Genomic DNA, 21,917 nt, shown 5'->3' with positions numbered 1-21,917 from the left:
TCGCGAAGACAAAAACCTTGTGTGAGATGACAAAATTCATCGTTCAAGAATCATTGAAGCCTGCAGCCTCTACGACAACCGGGAAAATAAGATTTTTCTCTGAGGAATCCTCTGGATCTGTCCCATCACAGCTTCCGACATGGATAAGGTGTAAGGAGACCCACCTCTCATGTCCGACAAGCGTTCGTACGATGTTGATCCAAGAGTCCCCGGTTCATGCACCTGGACCGCTGGTACAACCTCTGCCGACCAATCAAAGGCGAACAAAGAGAGGAGACCACAATCAACGACAGCGCTGCCCCCATTCAATCGTCCACAAAATGAAGAGAAAGCTGACCAAAAGCAACTACATATCCCTGTATTTCTTGTCATCGTAACTGTGTATTCTTCCGAATGCAATGGCCAACAATCTTTTCTCTTCAGGGCCCGAACAAAGGAGACTGTAACACGGGGGTTTATCTCCGTCCCCATGAATGGGGTTTGGAGGGATCCAAAAGAGGCCTCACAGAAGATGCATGAACATGCCAACGTCCACCAAACCGAGCAGCTTAACGTTCGGTCTTAAAGACGATGGATTGCAGGGAAAGCAAGAAAAAGATACGCTACAGAAAGTCGACTCGGGTCACACCAGAAACTTGATGTCTACCGGCCGGTAGGTAAAGGCCAAAGTCCACTAAGCGTCAAATCTTATCTTGAGAGACCGTCAAACTTTCGTGCTATACGGCAGCTGGGCAAATGGCCTCAACACGAAAACAAAAGGAAGAACAAAGCAATCGCAGGTATTCTTCACACAAGGTAACAACACCCTATATTAATATGGGGATAAAGCAAATGTCCATGCAATGGATGGAGCTCAATTCGACCGATCAACCCAGAGAGGGAAGAAACATGGAGGGAGAGGAGCTAGAAAGAGACTACCAGGGCATCTCAAAAAACTTCCATGTCCGAAGCCCTGTATTCATCACTGACAGCTATGAGCATGCCCTCCGATGACTTTTAGCCGTCGATGGGCTCCGTGCGATCCTGAAGTGCCAAGCGCTCTGAAACGTCTGCCAATGACTTCAGGTTGCATTTGATCAATGCCTCCACAAAGTAGCAGGTCTCGTCTTTGGTGTTACCTTCAGGCACATCCACCACGAACGACTCTATCACAAGAGTCCCTGGTCGACCATCTATTGTCTCAGGGTGGGCAGTAACGATGGATGAGTAGTTCTGCAGTTCAGCATCACAATTGATGAGCCACAGTCCAGTAAGAGGGAAATGCAACAAGACATAGATTGAAAAGGTCATCGTTCATAAGAATATTAATTAGATGAGATCATGAACAGACGGAACTGAACAGCGTTAACATATATAAGAACAGTACACTAAATGACATTTTTCTGACTTTAAATTAATAATTACTAAGAAGAGAATAAATTCATCTAAATAAAATCTAGACCAAACAGAAAACTATACAAGTAATGAGCTGTATCCAATAAGAATGCATATATCCTAAAATGCGACAATTACAAGCTCAAACCAGAACACGAGGATCCATTTACACAGGGACACAATTATATGGCCACAATCTCATGATAGCATATCATCACCAAGAGCAAGAAAAACCATGAAGCTTCAATAGGTTTATGTACTTTCAAGTACATGATTTCAGAACCAACCAATCTGTACAACACACATTGATTGAAAGACAACACATTAAAATAGGAGATCAATTTATGGTTATCCGGTATATTTACCTTCAAAAATAGTTAATACCTGTGTATGACCGAACAAGAAACAAGCAGAAGGCATGGACAAAGAGAAGGAAGCAGGGATGAAGCAGAAATGGGCTGAGGAGGAGATCAATACCTTGAGCCTGTGATCCCCACCCACAATCTTAATGCTAAGAATGTGTTCATTGTCGTCGAGGTGCTCCAGCCTCTCGAAGCTGGTGGTTGCAGGGAGCCCAGATTTGATATTGACCTCCCTCAGGCTCCCAACCCCTACACCCCCCTGCACAATGCACCTGCTCACAAAGGGCTTGTAGTTCTGCGGCTGATCAAACCTCCTGACAAGAGACCACACCTATCAACGCCAAAGGAAGGAAGAACATCACTCGATGTGTACACAGTAACAATCAGCATCCACTCGGCATTCGAGATATATGATTTCTCATGAAAAACCGAAGTTTTGATGATAGAGCTGTTCTGGTGACACGGAATCAAATCATATTGTCATACTCGTTCACTGTTATGCAACACGCAAGATGATCGTTTTATGCAACACTCCCCAATCGGGAAATTCGTTGTTCACATGCAAAGTTGTGCCAGAAGACAAGGCAAGCCAAACAGACAAAAGCAGAGAGAGAGAGAGAGAGGAATCACGAGATATGAAGCCTGGCCTAGTCAAAAGAAACACAACCTCTTTTGAGAGAGAGAGAGAGAGAGAGGAATCACGAGATATGAACGCCTGGCCTAGTCAAAAGAAACACAACCTCTTTTGTAAATCCAGCTTTTGCAAAGGGAAAAAAATTGCATTTTTCGCATTATTTTTAAGGTCTGCTTGTGAGATTTATATCAAACATCGATTGTTCGAGAAAAATCAAATAAAGCACCTCACTATCTCGAGGTTATGCCATCTTGGGGGGGGGGGGGGGGCAAGAGAGAGAGAGGATTCATACGAGGTGGACGGGGGCTTTGATATGCTTGAAGACGGCGGAGCTGCACTGGTTCTCCGTGGGCTCATGCAGGTGGAACCTCCGGACGTACTCTGCCTCCATTCCCCGGCACCCGATCCCCGGAGGATTCATCTCGTCAGCGAGCCGCCACATCCCCGGTACCCTCACCCCCGCCCCTCCGCCGCCTACCCCGTTCAACCCCACCATCCTTCTCCTCCTCCTGCTTCCGAAACCTCACCCGATCGATTCCGGAAAGGAAGCAGCAGCGGCAAACCGACACTCCTCCCGAATCGCTCCGCCTTCCCACCTAAAAGCCTCCGATTCCCTTCTCCCTCTTTCACTCGCTACGTCTGAATTCCAACAGCTCGTCTTTTATCGACCCCTCTCTCTGTCTCCCTCGCCGTCTCCACCGCCGTCTCGTCCTCCTTCTAAATACGATGCAAGGAAGACGAAGGAAAATAAATAAGCAATTTCCGGGTTGGTAGGGCCCACCGCTCACGCTCCGCGTTATCTTCACCTGACCCACGCCCTTTAAGTATACCCTCGCCCGCAGACTAATATTGCCGAAATGCCTCTACGGTTGCCATCCGATCTCAGTGACCCAAGTGGTCCCTCACTCCCGGTATCCTTACCCCCCTCCGTCGCTGTCTGAGCGTGCTCGATCTGCGGGCGATCCCGACGCAGACAACCATCAGGAACGGTTCACCGAATGGACATCGTCGGCGGTGGCTCAGTAGTAATTTCTGGCTAATCTCGGTGGTATTTATCTCTGAGGGTCACTTCTATTTAATAATGAGGATGGCTACCGAGGTCGCGGTAGAGCCACTCGTTGATGGCCACCGTCGGATCTGTACGCCAAGCCATCAGTGACCGTTGATCAAGAGATTAGCGGAGCGCAAGTGGGACAGAGCAGCGGCGTCATCCGACGTGCTATTTTTTGGTCTCTACCACAGGAAAAATACCGAAATATTTAATTTTTTTAAGAGGAAAATTAGGCCTCGTCTTGAGCGCTTTCTGGAAGTTTATGGAAACACGGGCTGTCGCACGTGCACCAAACCCTTGGAAGGATGCATGTCGACAAGGATACAAGAAAACGATTCAAAAATGTTGTAATATCTATATATTTAATAAAAATCAATAATCATGGGGATGAAGGGATGAAGTATGTTTTGATGGTTGCAATGTGGAGACAAGTAAAAGCTCGCTGTAAATTGCCAAGGGGCAAGCAAAAGCAAAGAGCAATTGATGTAGAATTATGATCACTATCGATTTCCATGTCCATTCCGGCCAAAGCAAGGCGAAAGCTGCGTTGGCGGGCTTCATCAGCTGGGGCTACAGTTTGCATTCCCGTTTGGACCAGATCGCATGTGGGCGTCACAGACCGGATGCTGGATCGGGGTGCCCTCCATGTGCCTCGACATGCTACTCTTAACGCCGTGCCATCGCCGCACCCCTCGAGAAACACACGTTATCGTTCCCGGCTCATCATCACCGTCACCACCACCACCGGGCGCATGGCCGCCTGAAGCAGCTACTGCATCTCCAGTGCCACCCCTCGCAGTCTTGAGCTCGGAGATCTACGGGCGACAGGATGAGAAGAACATGTGGCGGAGAACCCAGGCAAAAAGCCATGGGATTCCACGTCAACACACGCACAGCCTTGCTGCACAAGGCAGAACAGTTGCCACCATCTTACCGAAGATAATGTATTAAAATGGACTCGGCAGGAAGGTGGTGCCCGTTGTACAAAGTGCAAGAAACATTCATTGGTAAGCAATGCCTAAAGATCCTCTGCGGCGTCCGGCTGCGCAGGGATGAGTGCGAGGGGCCACCTCCTGCACGCAAAGCATGGACTCTGCAAGGCTGAACAAAAGCAGCAAGCCTATCATGGTGGCTCAGCCTGGAAAGGAGAGAGAGAACTGGCGGTAGGGGCGACCAAATCAGGCGAGACAAGTAAACAGAAGGGGCCACCTGAGGAGTAGAAAAGACAAAGGCATGTGTGTGTTTTTTTACCGGTGTTTCTTCTCATCGATCAGAGCGCCAACTTCTTTTCGATGAGATTCACCAATTCGGGGAGGCTTTTCGATAACGTTGATTGTGTCCTACGCTTTGACAAACTATAATATGACTTTTAGATACATGTGGATGTGGTTGCTGTCGCAAAGGCAAACGCAACATCACCTTTTATCTATTTTCTCACTTGATGTGACTAAAGAAAAAGGATACTATTAAGCTTCCCACTCGACACAGTGCTCACAGCGACATCAATATTAAGCTTCGCTCTGTGGCAATATTTGACTGTAATCTTTCAGAAACATTGGTGTCTGCGGCAACAAATTCAAGTTCTATAAATAATGAGTTCTTTAAATCAACACCCAAACACCAACAATTTTGTTTCGTCAACAAATTCAAGTTCTATAAATTATGTCCCGCATGGGTGTTTGTTAAAAGTTTGATATGAGCTGGGAGAAATGAAACTAAATGGTCAACTCCCGCTGGCAGATAATGGAATCTGCATCAAGCTTCTTGTGATGGAATCTTACCACTTGACAGGTGATGTCGATGTCAACAACCGAGCCTGCAGCTTCTGGTTCTTCCTCCACTCTTGCAAGGGACATGGCATCCTATTTGGACAAGTCATATGGATATGATCAGCAAGGCACTTGGAATAATTATATAGCTACAAGTAGCAGGAAGGATGTGAGTTGATTGATGAATGTCTCGGAGAGAGCATTGGGACCTATTATTTTAGTAGACCAGATGGTGACAAATTACTTTTCAGTTTCAAATTACCAGCAGATATATGGGAGAAGCTATGCTCATGAATCTGAATTTACTAAAGTTCAAGAAACATAGTGATGGCAAGTTAAAAAGTAAAACTTGGAGCATAGATTCATGTCGGTTGCAGAAAATGTTTAGGTCAAATGACAGGGTCATGTATCAACATTAGTCCAGTCTATCATGAAGCAAAATGTTGCCTGTATGACTTCAAATGCACAATTGATTGTTCTACAACACAAAAGAATTCTGTGAATTTGCAAGAGAATTGTGTAACTTCAGATAGATTTCTGGTATCATCGACAAATTGCTCTCCCTGCCTATGTGATACATCAAACTACATGGTATGCTCATAGATCTCTACACAAGATAAGCAAATGTTACAGTGAGTGGAACAGCTAACCTCCTTTGCGACAACATCCCACAGCCCATTGCTTGCAAGAACCAGCAACTCAAGTGCTCATCAACCTCTTCCTCCTGCAACAAATGAAACAAAATCTTTTACAAGATATTAACTTATGGTAAATACAGATCTACAACAATAGTGGTAACTGAACAAGGTTACAGAACATTTATACAAATCTGATTGAGTCTCCTGTGCTTCTGTTAAAATGTGACCAATTTTCATAAGGGGTCTCAATTAACCTGAAAGGTCTAATGAAGCATGTGACACCGCTTAATGTAATTTTATTTGACATCTAATATGTGTAAGTCGAAGATGAATTGAATTCATAGAAGTGCTATTTTGCTGGCAGTATTCCAACAGATGGTTTAGGACTCTATAAAATACAAGATAAAGTTATGTACATATGCAAAATGTTACATCATTTGCAATCAGCACTGTCAAACAGGTAGCAGAAACAGAAATATAAGATCCTCAACTTTTGCTTCATATACAATTCCAGTTAAATAATTTATTTAACATAATACAGTGACAGGAATATCAAAGTAATCATCGTCACCATAAACCACATACAGAGACTGACAGCAGACAGCTATGTTAGAGCGCAGTTCTTATCTGATAAATAAGGTTATATTGATTCACTTTGGTTCAGATTTAAAACTAAATTAAAATTCATTTGCCATTCTTTTTTTTTCAGTTTGCATCGAAGTGGAGCACAAATAGTTAGCACTTACGACTTCGTTGTTGTTGTTGTATCGAAGTGGAGCACAAATTGCAAGATAAACAGAACCCAAAAACATTAAAGAAAAAAATTTTCAGTGTAGTCTGATTTGAACTTGGCCTATTGATCCATCAACCAAACAGGTAAGCAAAGATGACACCTACAGGGGACGCTGCTGTCTGAACTTTTGCTGATGTTAGACACAAAACCCATCAATACGATTCTCCTCAGTTTATTAGTCTTCAGGTTAGATGTCAAAGCCAGTGTGAAAGAAAACATAAATTTCCTTAAAATAACAAACTGTCCAGTTTAAAACCTGATTCATTTATACATAGTGTACCACTATAAGAGTCATAAAGTACTGGACATTAGATAATCTTTATAGACTGGAATCACTGCTAAACAAATTCAAGATCTGTCTCGGTAAGAAAATCTTAATGATTATTATCATGGTCACATTGTGGCAGGCATATTATGATAATGGCTAATAAAGAAAATTTTGAACTTTCATCAATTATTAAAGCTGGAGTTTCATATTTGTCCAATTAAAAATGAAGTGACGTTATGTAGGTTTCACTAATCTGTTTCGTGAGATTGTTAGGCTTTGGTGTAATATTGACACCAATTAAAATACTGAGCTGCAGCTCAGGAAAAGCCTCAAGAAATAAATGGTTTCTGTTGCTAATGTGTATATTCAGCAAACACTTCTAACCCATGCAGCAAAATGTTCAGATCACTTTAGGCTTGCATAGATAGCTTAATTGTTCTTATGGACATAAATAATTTTTATGTCCCATAGAGTCAAACTAGAAACACATCAAGTTACAATGAGGACACACAAATAGTGCGGATTGTTAGGTATAATTGTATTGCATGATTGCCAAAGCAGTCAAAAAGTTGTACAGGACTTAAATTTCTTCTAAACCAGGATTAACAAACTGATGTACTTAAAAATGAACACATAAAACTTGTCATAGCATGCAGCTCGTCTTTTCATCTATGTCCTATGATAACTGATGCAATATGACAACCTAAATACAGCTACCTTAATATTTTGCTAAGGCCATACAAGTACTGATAACTAAAAGAGCACCACCCTTGGAGAATGGTAAGATACTGCAAATGATAACATATGGCACATGACATTTGGGTCATGCAGCTCTTCCAGTAGTACACACAATTACAGGAGTTGCTGATGTAGTAGAGTTGCTGATGTAGTGGATTACCCGGATCTCAGGTTCTGCCACTACGCACTGTTTCAAAAGGCGGTTGCCAAATGCACGTGACATTGCCAGAACAACCCTAACCTTCCACGTACCAGCAAACTCAAAATGTTTACAAACCACAAGCATCTGCAATAATCTAAGATATTATGAGCTACGAAATAAAAAAATGTAAAAGATCTTTTTTATCACTCATATATCTTCCAGATTTGGTAATCTAGGTTGTAGGCCTCAGTTCATGGGGTTCAGATAGTTATAAACTTATAATCATAAACTAAATATCCAACTATAAAAATCTGATCTGGGCTTGAACTCATAGTAAGCTCTTGGGAGAATATAAAACAGAACCAACAAGTAAAAACAAGGCCTTTAGTATACTTCAGATTCCTGTTAATCAGAATGACAACTGACTGTAGTAAGTTCTAGAACAGAGACTCACCAGCCCACATAACAAATCCTCCAGCATTTTCAATTCTCTTGCGCTCATCACTTCTGTTTGGTTTGTGATCATCAGATAGAGGGATTGCTTTAAATAAGAACATAAAAGATAATTTAGTCATTGCTCATGAAATGCAGCATGTAGGCAGTGGAAGACAATAAGAATTCTAGATCCATGTCACATAAAAGGAAATAGATTTTACCTTTTCGAAAATCTAGCAGGTTTTCACTATCAAAGTACAAAGTACAAACGATGCTACCATCATCAGCATCTTAAGAATTATAATATATATTATGCCAAATAATCTTCCGAAGACATGTTCGTTAGATCCCTAGGCAGTAACAGGGAAGGTGAACAAGACAATATAACTTCTCTTTTAATGAACAGAAACTGAAGTTTTCCAATAATACTGTCTTTGCAACAACATCGACAACAAGCCACAATGTACCAACTATCTACCGAGAGCAATATCACTAGTCAAAAGAAAAGCAACCAGATCCCTTTGTATCATTTCTAATAAAGTTTCCTTACGTATCCATCTACCTCATCTTGCATCACTATCCTAATTGACTCACCTTGTCTAATCCATGCATCTATAGGTCTCCAACAGACATGTCCATACATCAGAACCACACTTAGCTGTTCATAAATTCAAGTACTTTTTATTTTATCCTTTCAAGTAATCTCACATGTCCATCTCAACATCCACATCTCCGCTACACCAACTTTTTCATACACATTTCTAGTTAAATAATTCTAATCAATAAAGCACAATTGACCTAATAGTTATCTTTCTTAATCTAAAAGACACATGACATAAAGCTCCAAATGCCCCTATCCGCTTTATCTCCACCAAGTAAACTATCATCAATCTCCATTACATATATTTATAACTTTTGTTTCTATGATAATGTTACTGATAGGTTACCTTAAACTTATGATAAATAACATTAACAATTATGAAAAATACAGAATCTTTCACAACAATTGCAGCTTGGACAATCAAGTTCAAGATACTACATGGAACTCCTTACATGTGATGAATCATATTCTTAAGTGCAAATCTAGGATTATGCTGGATTTGTGTTCATGAACATGTACTTAAAAGAACAAGAGAAATTGTATATACAAATATACAGGAACTTCAAGCATTAATATGAATAATAAGTGATACAACCAAATGATAGCGCACATCAATAGTTAATCAGTCAGCCAAGCAAAATTTACTCTCCAGCCTAAATGTGATTGTCCAGAACATGCATAAAAATAAGTTTCCGCTTTAATTAACAGATTAAGATCAACTTGTACCTTCACCTTCCTTTGACATCACAGTCCGTGAATCCCCAACACTGGCAACATATTAGCAGTTTCCAATCAGAATAGCAGTCAAAGCCATAGAACCATCATCTCTAAAAGTATTTCTTTTAGCTTCCAGGAAGTCTGAATCAGTTTTTTGACATGTTTCACCTGTAGCATGGCCAAACATGGAAAACAAAGCAGGAACATATCATAAGCCATTTCAACAATTAATTACCAATATATAGAACCAGATCTAAATAATTTAGACATACTAATTGCGAGCCTTGTGTCTGTCATAAACTGTGGATAGTTCATAAGGTTGTAAAATAAGTGCTCATTCAAATATTCAGCGGCTTGTGATTCACCATGACCTAAGGTATTAATAAGTCTATAGAACACATTTTTTGCACATAAGAAAAATTTAAGAAGAGAGCAGAAATCTCAAACCATCGAATATTCCAAAGAGGCTAACAGTTTGCTCATTGATATTAGATATTTTTACATCATAAGAGTCCTCCATGCTTGCTTTCCTTCCCCCAAAACTTGTATATCCATAACTCAATCGGCCATCCTCACTGCCAATCACCAGAAGATATATGAAGCTACATACTCAATTTAAACTCCACCCTCCGGCACTCTCCTCGCCACCCCCGCCACACACCCGGCACCCCCACCCCCATCCTCTCCCCCACACCCCCCCATGGGATCCCAACGTTGACCCTCTTCGAGTGGGTGCGAAATGGGGCTGAGGGCGACGAGAGGAGGAGGTCGGTTGAAAGCACGGTGCCTTCATTAAATCGGATCTCTATGTCGTGAAAACCGTTATAAACATGTGATCACGGGACTGTGATATGCAGACTACATAATTGTTACGACATTAGAATTGTGATATTGAAGTTAGAGTGATTATTATCTTCACTAACAAATTGTTAAGCACAACCATTTAGTTTTGTTTAGGTATAAAATTTTTTTGCTAATCCATGATTCATTCTAATCCAAGATATAAACATAGATAATGATAATCTTTCTAAAAAAATTAAATAAAGGATTTGATATTTTAAGATGATCTATCAACGTTGCCATGTATCATATAACAGTACTATCTTTGTTATATATGCTAGTAATTTAACAACCTATTCATAATTTCATTCATACCCTAGAATAGGATATTATATTTTTAATTTTATTATTATTATCGATAGAAGTATAATAAAAAAATAATCTTAAAATTAAAACATGCTACCTTACTAAACAAAATGATAGAGTTTCCTCTATACATAGTATTTTTAATATTTATACATAATTATAATATCTAACTAAGAAAAAATATAAACATAAAATGCTCAAAATTTATACAAAAAAATATCAACGGGTCATAGGCCATTCCTAAACCAAAATTTATACACTATTGATCGTATGGTCTAGAAATGCATGTATATATTATAAGGTATAGTATTAGAGTATATATATATATATATGCATGTATATATTATAAGGTATAGTATTAGAGTATATATATATATATATATATATATATATATATATATATATATATATATATATATATATTATAACATAAAATGCATGTATATGTTGGGTTATTATTTAGGCCTTTTACTTGGCCCAACATAGTCTAAACTTAGGCTCAATTGGTTTGGTCCCTAATTCTGTTAGCCCAATTCTAACCTAATTATGTATTAACTACGAATTTTAAGGTATACAATAAGTTAAATAAATATAGTAAGTCTAAGTGTGAACTTCCGACGATCTCTCGGTAATGTTCCAACGGACTCCCGGCAAGCTCCTAGACTTCACGATGATCTTCTTGGTGAGTTCTGACGAGCTTCTTTGGCAAGCTCCTAGACTTCTCGATCAATTCTGGTAGAACTTTTGACGAACATCTGGACTTCCGACGAACTCTTGAACTCCCAACGAAATTTCATTCTTGACTCCGGGACTTCATTTTGCTTTATGTCTTGATTGCTATCGTAGTTAATCCTATACACTTAAAACCTACTTTGATCTAGACAATTATTACAAAGCTAATCAAATATTATCCGGCATGTCATTGATTCATCGTCGTTTCATCCGATTCTTCAGCACATCATTCTCTTATGTGGCCTATTGTCCAATTGGTCAGTTGACATCCGCAACTCCAATTTCCTTGGCATAATTTTTGCTCTTCTTGGCCCGAAGCCTTATGTCGATGCGTTGACCAATCTTCCGGCTCGACATCCAATCTTCTGACATGTTCTACTCCGGCCCAATATGATTCTTCCTACTTTTAATTGTCTCTCCCTGATCGAAGCTTCCTGCATCACTCAAAATGTAGATCAAATAAACACTATCAATTTGTTTCATCATCAAAATTCGAGATTCAACAATCTCCCCCTTTTTTATGATGACAACTAATTGATGACAGAGTTAACCTTAACACTCTCTATCAATATGTCATATTGATAGAACTCTTGGATTCAAAAATTCAAGCAACATGTCATCATAAAATTATATATAACATCATCATACTTCTCCCCCTTTGTCATCAACAAAAAGAAGAAGTACAATTATCAAGTGTTTGAGTTGCTAATTTTACAACATACAAGTTAGTAACAATTTTGAGTTGTGAAAGTTTACAAATTTTACTTATTAAGATAGGTAAGATAGCACTTTTGTTTCTTTTGAGATTACAAGCTAGCAATTTTTGGTGATGTTCAAGATAACAAGTTTTTGAAAAAGAAAACGAGACAGTAAATATCAAGTTTAGAACATCCAAGCTAGCAAGTTTTTCAAATATGAAAGTTGACAAAATTTTTACAAGATAGCAACTTTTTGCTTTTCATTATAATATGCAAGCTAGCAATTTTTGGCTAATTTTTGTAAGCGAGTAAGTCTTTCTCTTCCTTTGTCATTATAAAAAAGAAGGGAAGAATATAATGTTATAATTCTTTTCCCTTTACATCAATTTTGTCATGACAAAGATAAAGTATCATTCTTAATTTAATATGTTTGTGCATCATTATAGTTTCAAATTAAAACATACATAATTTTAAAATCTTATATTTCATTCATGCATGATACCAAAAATAAATCAATCATCACTATGAGCATATCATACATGATACTAAAGCATTCATGATGCCAAACATTAAATCAATATTTTTTAAATATTTATCACTTTATGATCGTTGGTACCAAACATTCATCATTTATTTTCTCCCCCTTTGTTATAGGCAAAAAGAGGGAAATAGCACAAATGTGTAAAGATATCAAGAAAAATTTGATGATGAGATATACTTCATGAATTCAAGGAATCATCATATAAAAGGAAAGTCCAATTACGATAAGATTGCCATAATAGTAAAAGCTCTCTTAATTATTATATTAGACTATTTGCTCTCGCCTATATAAAAGGATAGAACCTCCTAAAGATGAACCATCAGAAATTTGGATTATAAATCTATACTCAATCTCTCTATGTCTCTATTTCATTACTTATAATTGTCCTATTAAACATAGGAAGAAAGAGGAGGTTATTCTAGCTCACCTTGAAAATCAGATTCGATAACGGTGTATTTTTAGATCAAAGAAAGATTTTTTGAATAGAGGTATATAATCCTGATCTTGATTCATTTTTATTTGATTTCGATTCTAGCATTAAAGAAGTTTTCGTATAACAAAATTATTTTTATTTTTTTATGCTTATATTGTTCAGATATAAAAAATATTTACTAATCCACCAAGTGATTTATTCTATGGAGACAATGATAATCTTTCTAAAATAGTTTTTTAAAAATAAAAGATTTGATATTTTTATCTAGTATTCATGATCCAATAAAATATAACAAGAGATATATCTAGAACTATTTCATGCAAACAAAATGATAATACTAGGGAAAACTACTAACGCATCAAGATGATCCGTGTCATACAACAACACAATCATTGTTATATCTGCTAATGATTATAAAATTCAATCATACAAGATAACATAGATATCGTTTATTTTATGACCCAATTTAGATTGAATGATAATATACACTCACTCATAAACAGTTATCAAGCATCATTGGGCAATCTGAAAACCATCATCAATCAAGGTAGAAGAAGATAAATTAAAAGAATTTTATATCAAAAAAGGTAATATCTACTCATTTACAAGACTTCAAAATTTTCATTCAGATTCTCATTTTTAAGAGTAGATTTTGACGCGGAATAGGAAACACTACTTAGTCTTTATTAAGATTCAGAATCCACGCATTGGCTTCGGAATTGCAGACATCCGCATCTCTTCTTCATTGAATCTCACTATCTTTTGTTCCACACTTTCTCTTTGTTTGTTATGACACCTTTTCTGTTTCTTTTGACAAAGGTGGATGCTCGAGGTGGTTCAAGATCATGGAGAGAGACTCATGCAATAAACACAAGAGCGCCGGCGACGACGCCGTTCGCTTTCATGCCATGCCCGAGTGGGTGAGCAACTTGACAAGGGTGGAGGGCGGCACCGATGTCCGCTTCATCGCGACCACGACCATCGGGAACTCCGACCTCGTCTCAGACCAGAATTGCTTCCACCTTCCTGAGGACTCCGTCAAGGCGAATCTCATTCCCATGCTATCGGAATCCGAAAGGGGCACTGCAAGCCTCTTGGAGGACGACAGAAAGAGGAGCAGGCCCAACGACAGAGTTGCGCAGATGGGTAAACCCGTGGTAGGGAGGGAGCACGGGGGGCTGCCGGTTACGGTGTTCCCCAAGTGCAGGTTCCGCTGCTACTTGGAGCTCACGCGTTGTGACTGCAACGGAGACACTGTCATCAAGGGCAAGGAGCTGAAGGTCTTCAACCTATGGAGTGCCCTTAAGGCGGGTGATGAGGTCGACGTATGGGGCTTCCGTCGAGAAGGTAACCTCTGCTTCACCATCGGGAAGTCCACCTCGTCATCATCAAGCTCTTGATTGTGTTAAGCGGAGAATAGCACATACTATATAGACTCTTGGCTTATCTCAAGAGAAGTCTTAGTATGAGATGCAGGATGTTGATCTTATATATGTTAAAAGGACATTTAATGTCAAAATAATCATCTACATTTGATTTCTAATTGAATCCATTGTCTGTAGCTTTTTCCACTCTTTTGGTAATGTTTAAAAACAACATATCTAAAATAAAAGCATGCCAATGCTTTATATATATATATATATATACTAATTAGAAATAGAATATAGAGGATCAAACTCATAGTCTAATAAAGATGCAGAAGGTCACATATTCAGTTCTTTTTATGAGAGTATGTATGCTTAAGAAGCCTTTGGGACATCAACATCTACAAGATTTTTTCCATGTAGCTTCGTTGAACAATTATTCATTGATATTTTCTCATGACATGTAATATACACCACTGAATAATATTTTCGGAGAGAGAGAAAGAGTGAGAGATTGATATCATTAAATAAAATAATATTCTCCTATTTTAATTGGATAAATTGGAAATAGCACCCATCACCAAGCGTGATTCTTGACATTTTAATATGTAATATACACCACTTGCATTTGGAGAGAGATGAAAATGAGATGTGATGATCCTGGCCGTTGTGATCCCAAAAAAGACTGCTTCATGTATTCACGAAGCCTATAAGAACACCAACTTATAGAGCTTGATTTTATAGGAAGTTCAAAATAATAGAAAGCGAGATGCAAATCTTCTTCGATACTTAAGTTAGCAAAAGATTCTTATGATTTTAAAATGATTAGCTTGAATTAAACGAGAATATGAGATGATCTAAGATGATGTCTGTGTTCTTCTAATAATATACCAATCTAATGTTAAAGAAAATTATACGAAATTGAATTATAATTAAGAGAATCGAAGACTGAGTTATAGGTAGCATATACACCATATGCGAGAATCATGAGTTTGCTCAATATTAATATATTAGGAGTTAAAGTGTCATCATGTTGAGTTGGCATCCTCGTATTAATAAGGTATGGATCATATGTTATTGAGATATTAACAATTCTTTGATTGTTTAATCAATTATTTTTAATATAATTTTCAATGCCTTTGGAATGAGATAATAAGGCCAAAGTATAAGAAAATAACTAATGAAACAATAAATTACATGGCATTTTCTAATGATATCAATTAGTTATCTCTAAATCAAAGTCCTAGAAAATAAAATTGGACCCTACTCAAACTATGATCCAACCGAAATTATTAATTTTTCTTCGCTGTCCGAAGTCAAATTACGTACTTACATATAAGCAAAATTATGTTGACTATCAAATCGAATAAATGCAACACTCTCTCTCTCTCAAATCACATTCTTTTTCCTTGGTGAAAACATTTTCCCTTTCCTGTTCTCAATATCTACTTGTGTAGAGACAGGAGGAAAGAGAGGAGGCATTGATCAAAACCTCTTGTTCTTAATTTCTTTCTTTTTCGTTCTCTCCCTCTCGCTGTCATCAATTTCCTATATTTCTTCTCCTAATGGTCTTCCTCTTTTGGCTTCCAATCACCATGGAAACCTAATAAATTCTGATCACCTAACAAAAAGGAGAGAGAGAAGTTCCTTATAATGCCTGAGAATAAATTCACCACTAATGAAAATAATATTTAAAATAAGATGCAAATTATCAATCATCAGGGCCAATATCAAAAAGAGAAAAGGTAAGTAAAAGAAGATTAACTAAAAAAATCCGATATCAAAAAGATAATACACATTCATTTACAAGGCTACAAAGCCCATCTAGATTTCAATTTTCACAAGAATCTATGCTTCCGAGAATAAGCAATTCTTGACACAGAATAGGAAACACTACTTAATTCTGTGTTAGGATTCAGAATCCATACGAGTTTCATATTTTTCATACTTCACCTTGCTCTCACTGCCTTCTTTTCTTAGTTGTTCCTATGAAGATGGAAGTTGAAATCGATTCAAGATCATGGAGAAAGGCTCAACAAAGAAACCCAAGCATGCCATGGACGATGATGTCCACATTCATCCCATACCTATGTCGGTGAGCAACTTGGCAAGGGCAGAGGAGGGTACCGATGTTTGCTTTATTATGATCAAGATGGTTAAGAAGTTCATATAAATAAGATGTATATATTTTGAGTGATATGATTTATGATATTTATGTTTTATAAATGATATGCTCATATTCTCGATTTTTAAAGTTGAAATACATGCTTTTCAAAAATGCTATTCTCGATGTTCTACAAGCATAAGAATCGATGTTTACCTTAAATATATTTTACAACAAAAATATTATAATTCTTTGATACAACAAGCTTAAGTGTACTAGCACATTTGAGTATAAAATTAAGTTATGATAATATATATATATATATATATATATATAATATGACTAGATGTGATGAGTGAATTGTGATCGAGCTTAAGTTAAGGATAATAAGTTACTCAAACATGAATGAAGTAAAAAAAAAAATCAAAATACAAATCAAAATGATTGTTATACTAAAAACTGTTGAGATAAATTGTATGATGAGTTTTGATAAAAAAAAAATATATCTTTTTCAAATCAAATTAGACTCAATGAAAGTTATTGAAATCTTATAATTATATTAATAAAAAAACTTAAAATAAGGTATAATTGGAGTGAACCTGACACCTCAATATAATTTTTAAGCACATATACCTTATTTTAGCCTCATCCTTTTTACCAACCTAATATCTCATGACCATTTCTCTTCTTCTTTTTATGAAAGTAGACAATGATTCTATCATCCTAGTGGTGTATTTGATCCTTAGACTTTGAGACACCAAAGATGTTATGTATAAATACTCCTCTCTTTGATACCAGACTTATAAATTTGGAAGTTCCAAATCTAACATAATCGATCATCGGGAGTGACAGTTAATCTTATTAGGATAATTGAGTGTCGATAGAAGATTATCCACTCTCAGTGTCATAAGAAAAATATTATATGTATTCTTGCTTAAGTAAATCCCTGGTAAGGGTCATTCGGATTGAGAGAAAAAAAGTTTTGGGAGAATTCGATTGGAGCGAGACTTGAGTAGAAATCGTATGAGCCAGAAAACACTATGCCCGATATACGGTCTTTGAGATATTAGATGGATGAGGGACTATAAATATATGATAATTGAGTATAGACATATTCAATAGATTAGAGTCCCCTATATCGTTTGGAGACTACAACGTAGTGGCCTAGTACGTCTGTAGTCGATGAGTCGAGTGAATTATTATAAGAGATAATAATTCACTGCGTTAGAAGAAGTTTTGATATATATGACTTACGGCTAGCTCGATATTGGATATAGAGGGTCACACACATATGATAAGTATTACGACAAATAGAGGTTCAAATATAAGACATTCGCTGAAGCTCGTATCTTATTGGTTATCTAGTAAGCCTTTGAACTATTAGATCTTATGGATAATATATAATAAAAACTAATGAGAGATTATTGGATAGAAATTCATTAATTTAAGAGGCTCGGGTATTTGGATGGTGATCCAGTACTCAATAGAACAGGATCCATCATGGTTAAGTTGATAAGAACCTATATAAATAGGAGGGAGCCAAAAGAAATAAGCTAGACCCTTTTTCATTGCCATCTCCTATACTCTCCTCTCCCTCTCCTCCTTAGCCAACGACCCCAGTTTAGGGCATATGGACAGCAAGAAGGGTCGACCCTTCTTGATCGCGTGGTGTGCATGGAAAGAAGGATTGTGTAATGATTTAAGAAGTGTCTTCGTAGCGCTTGTCATGTGGATCATCACTAGAGATGACAATTGACATCCTTCATCCTCTCTCATAGATCTACAGGTTTTCAGGGATATACGATCTCCCTAGGTAACACATCTTTCATATACACACAGTTTTTTAATTTTATATTTTTTCGCGTACTAATCTTCGCACGACGATGAGAAACTATTTTCTACGAAAAATTTAATATTTTGATTTTTTTTATTTTTCTGCTATGTATATAATTGCTACCCTAGGTTTTCCAACAATAATTAGGTTTTATCCTTTTGATATATTTTAAAGGTTCTCTTAAGGTTCTATAAGATTTGAAATCGAGTGAATACATCTTTGTGTACGAGATTTATAAGTTTAAATGATTCCAACCTAGTTTCAATAGATAAGAATAAGTGTTAATAGTAAATTAAGAGGGTAATTTAGTCGATTCTATTTTAAGCTAAAATTAGTATATATTTAGTTTTGTATGTCTTCTAGTTTTATGTAAAATTTTATGATAATTCAAGATCATTTGGTCAGCTAGAATAGTGAAGTAAAATTTTTTTCATAAAATTATATGATAGTTTGATTAATACTAACTAGTTCATTTGATTACATAGTGAATTATTGAAAATTGATTATGGAATGTAGATAATTTTTTAGGTTAAGTATAGTATTTTAAAGAAATTTTATCGAACTTTTTAATAAATTATTATAATTTAATAATTCAAGAGATATGATTCTTAATTAAGATATCTCATGACTCTATTCCTAATTTGATAGGTGTATCGCTCTTGACACACTCTATTGAATATGATCTTTCATTAATTCAGGTAAGTATAATTTTAATTCACTATAAAATAGTGATCATATAAATTATCATATTTATAATATATTTTAGAAAGCATGTTTCAAATGATATGATTGTTATGAGCTATGAGCCAAATATAAATATATATTTTCTATAAATATAAATATATATATATATATATATATATATTATGATATATATATATATATATCATATATATATATATATATCATATATATATATATATATATCATATATATATATATATATATCATATATATATATATATATATATATATTATATATATGTAAATATGATGACGTGCGATGTGGGAGTGTATGTGTTTTCGATAACGTACGGTGTACGAGTGCACGTATGTATTACAACATGCAATGTATATATATACTATGATATATGGTGTGAGAATGCATGAATGTATTATGATGTGCGATATAAGAGTGTGCATATGTATTATAACATATGGTATAGAAGTATATATATATATATAAGAGATCATCGGAGACTTCACTAAAAATAGTCATTAGGCATAAATATCTCTACGGATATAAAAATAGTCAGTGTGATATTAGAGTAATATCGATACATCTCCAATTGAGTAAATTAAAACAAAATAGAGAGAAGTTGGAGTCCATGTGAGATTGATTAGAACTATCGTACATAAAATAAAAAGGTTGAGTCAAACTGGTGAGGGAAGGTAATTAAGAATCAATATTTTTAGTCTCGGGAAAACTATATATATATATATATATATATATATATATATATATATATATATATATATATATATATATATATATATATATATATATATATATATATATATATATATATATATATATATATATATATATATATATATATATATATATATATATATATATATATATATATATATATATATATATATATATAATGGTCCCAGTATTGATTAATAGAGAATAAAAATGGATTTACCAATATGTCACGAAACCCTATGGTTCTTACCTATGAATTTTTAATTTGTTTAGAAATAATTCATTGAGATCGTGCTTTTTTTATTTCTCCTATAAATATCATAAATAAAATATATTTATTCTTGAAATACATAATTAAAATATAATATTAAACTCATAGCTCCCAATGGATGGCTAACGGCTTAAGTAAACGAAAGAATCGATTATATTTTTTTCATATACTCCCCTCTCTCATGGATAGAACTAATAAAGAACACATTTTTTTAGTTCTTTTGATCGATTTCTATTTATGGTTTTTATACACCACAGCTTTATAAAAAGCTTTAAGCTTTGAGAAATTTCCAAATAATATTTTTTTAAAAATAAATTATAAAATATTTTTTAAATGACGATATTATACATGTTACCCATTGCCTCTGCCTAATGTCGTAGCTAGTCATCTTTGTTGTCCTCACTCTTGTCAAGATAACGATGAGCAAAGAGATGGCTTATGCACTCTTGCTTATACCCTGTCTATGCTTTTGTTGCTAGTTGATTAGTCATGAGTAAAAACAATGATAGTGAGACGCACGAATGATGGGTTTGATAGGGGCTAACAAAGTCTATGGAGGCAGCAACCCTCATGCCCCTTCCTTTCACGCATGAGGGTTGCAAGTGAGGATATCGGTCACAATCTCCTCTATCGATAACTATTTATACCGATAACTAGATGACAATGGGGCTCGATAAGAATCCGTGGAGATAAAGATAATCCATTAAAACAAAAAAGAGGACAGGTAGGGCAACGGTGTAAGATGAAGACAACAATGAGGGGCAACGGTGTAAGATGAAAACAATAATGAGTACGATAGAAACAGAAGTAAACTAATTTTTTTAATAAAAAAAGATATACTATAAGAAATTATCATAAGGTGAGACTTTATATATATATATATATATATATATATATATATATATATATATATATATATATATATATATATATATATATATATATATATATATATATATATATATATATATATATATACTTACTTCTCCCCTGATGACTGATGACCACAGTGACCGGCAGCCGCCCGTGCTCTCTCCCTACTGTCTTCTCCTTCCTCTGCCTCACCTCAGGCCCCGCTCCTCGATTCTGTCGTAGGGCCGGCTCTTTAGTCGTCCGAGAAACTTGCAGCGGCTTCTCCGATTTCGATAGCACGGGGATGAGGGTCGCCGGAGTCCTTGGGAAGGTAGAAGCGATTCTGAGCGACGAGGTGGGCATCTTGATGGTCATGGTCGATGAAGCGGACATCGTTGCCGCCCTCCGCTAAGTGATTTACTCACTCTGGGATAACGCGAACGTCGTCGTACATGACATTGCGTTTCTTGGATGAGTCTTTCTCGATGATCTTAAACCGCGATTTTGAGCCAAAGCATCGACGCTCCCAGTGTCCTCTCGGAGTGGTTAATGCCACCTGAACTCTCTCTCTGGCTCGCTTCCTTTCTCTTCTTTACTGGCTACGCTTCCCTTGACTTGAACGAGAAGCCGCGCTGTACATAACGGCAGCAAAACAACCTCCTTCATGTCCTCTGCCTCGAAAAGACACGGGACGCATTGGTGCACGCGCCGCCCGCCCCGGTTCCCCACCACCACGCGTGTAACGGCGCCAAAGCCCTCCGGGCGACCCTCCCTACCCCAACCCTCGCCTAACAACCCCGTGGCCCTCAGAGCCGGCCGACCCGAGGGAGTAGCCTCAAAAGGGTCCCCGATGGCCGGAGACCGGCGCAACGTGTCTGGCTCTTTAGATCCCCACCGTCCACGCCCTCCTGCCTAGCGATCTATATTGCGGGGCTCGGGCTCTGGCGGCCCACTGCAGGCCCTGCACACGCGGATGGCATCCGGTAGA

At 36.8% G+C, this 21,917-nt stretch overlaps 1 protein-coding gene and 1 pseudogene across 1 annotated transcript; both read right to left on the bottom strand.

Moving 5' to 3' along the window:
• Nucleotides 1-782: 782 nt before the first annotated feature.
• On the bottom strand, nt 783-3,086 carry LOC104000836 (abscisic acid receptor PYL3). The gene is made up of 3 exons (XM_009422974.3): nt 2,663-3,086; nt 1,852-2,067; nt 783-1,212 (listed from the first exon to the last, which is right to left on the bottom strand). Exons 1-3 carry the CDS (start codon nt 2,864-2,866, stop codon nt 997-999), a joined length of 636 nt encoding a protein of 211 aa, XP_009421249.1. The 5' UTR covers nt 2,867-3,086; the 3' UTR covers nt 783-996.
• Nucleotides 3,087-4,984: 1,898 nt separating this feature from the next.
• Nucleotides 4,985-10,271, bottom strand: LOC135651569 (probable protein phosphatase 2C 52; annotated as a pseudogene).
• Between the last annotated feature and the right edge of the window lie 11,646 nt (nt 10,272-21,917).

This window comes from Musa acuminata, chromosome BXJ3-10 (genome assembly GCF_036884655.1).
Source record: "Musa acuminata AAA Group cultivar baxijiao chromosome BXJ3-10, Cavendish_Baxijiao_AAA, whole genome shotgun sequence".
Classification (NCBI taxonomy): Eukaryota; Viridiplantae; Streptophyta; class Magnoliopsida; order Zingiberales; family Musaceae; genus Musa; species Musa acuminata.
Note: the sequence above shows the minus strand (reverse complement) of the source record. Positions and strands in the feature narration are given on the sequence as shown.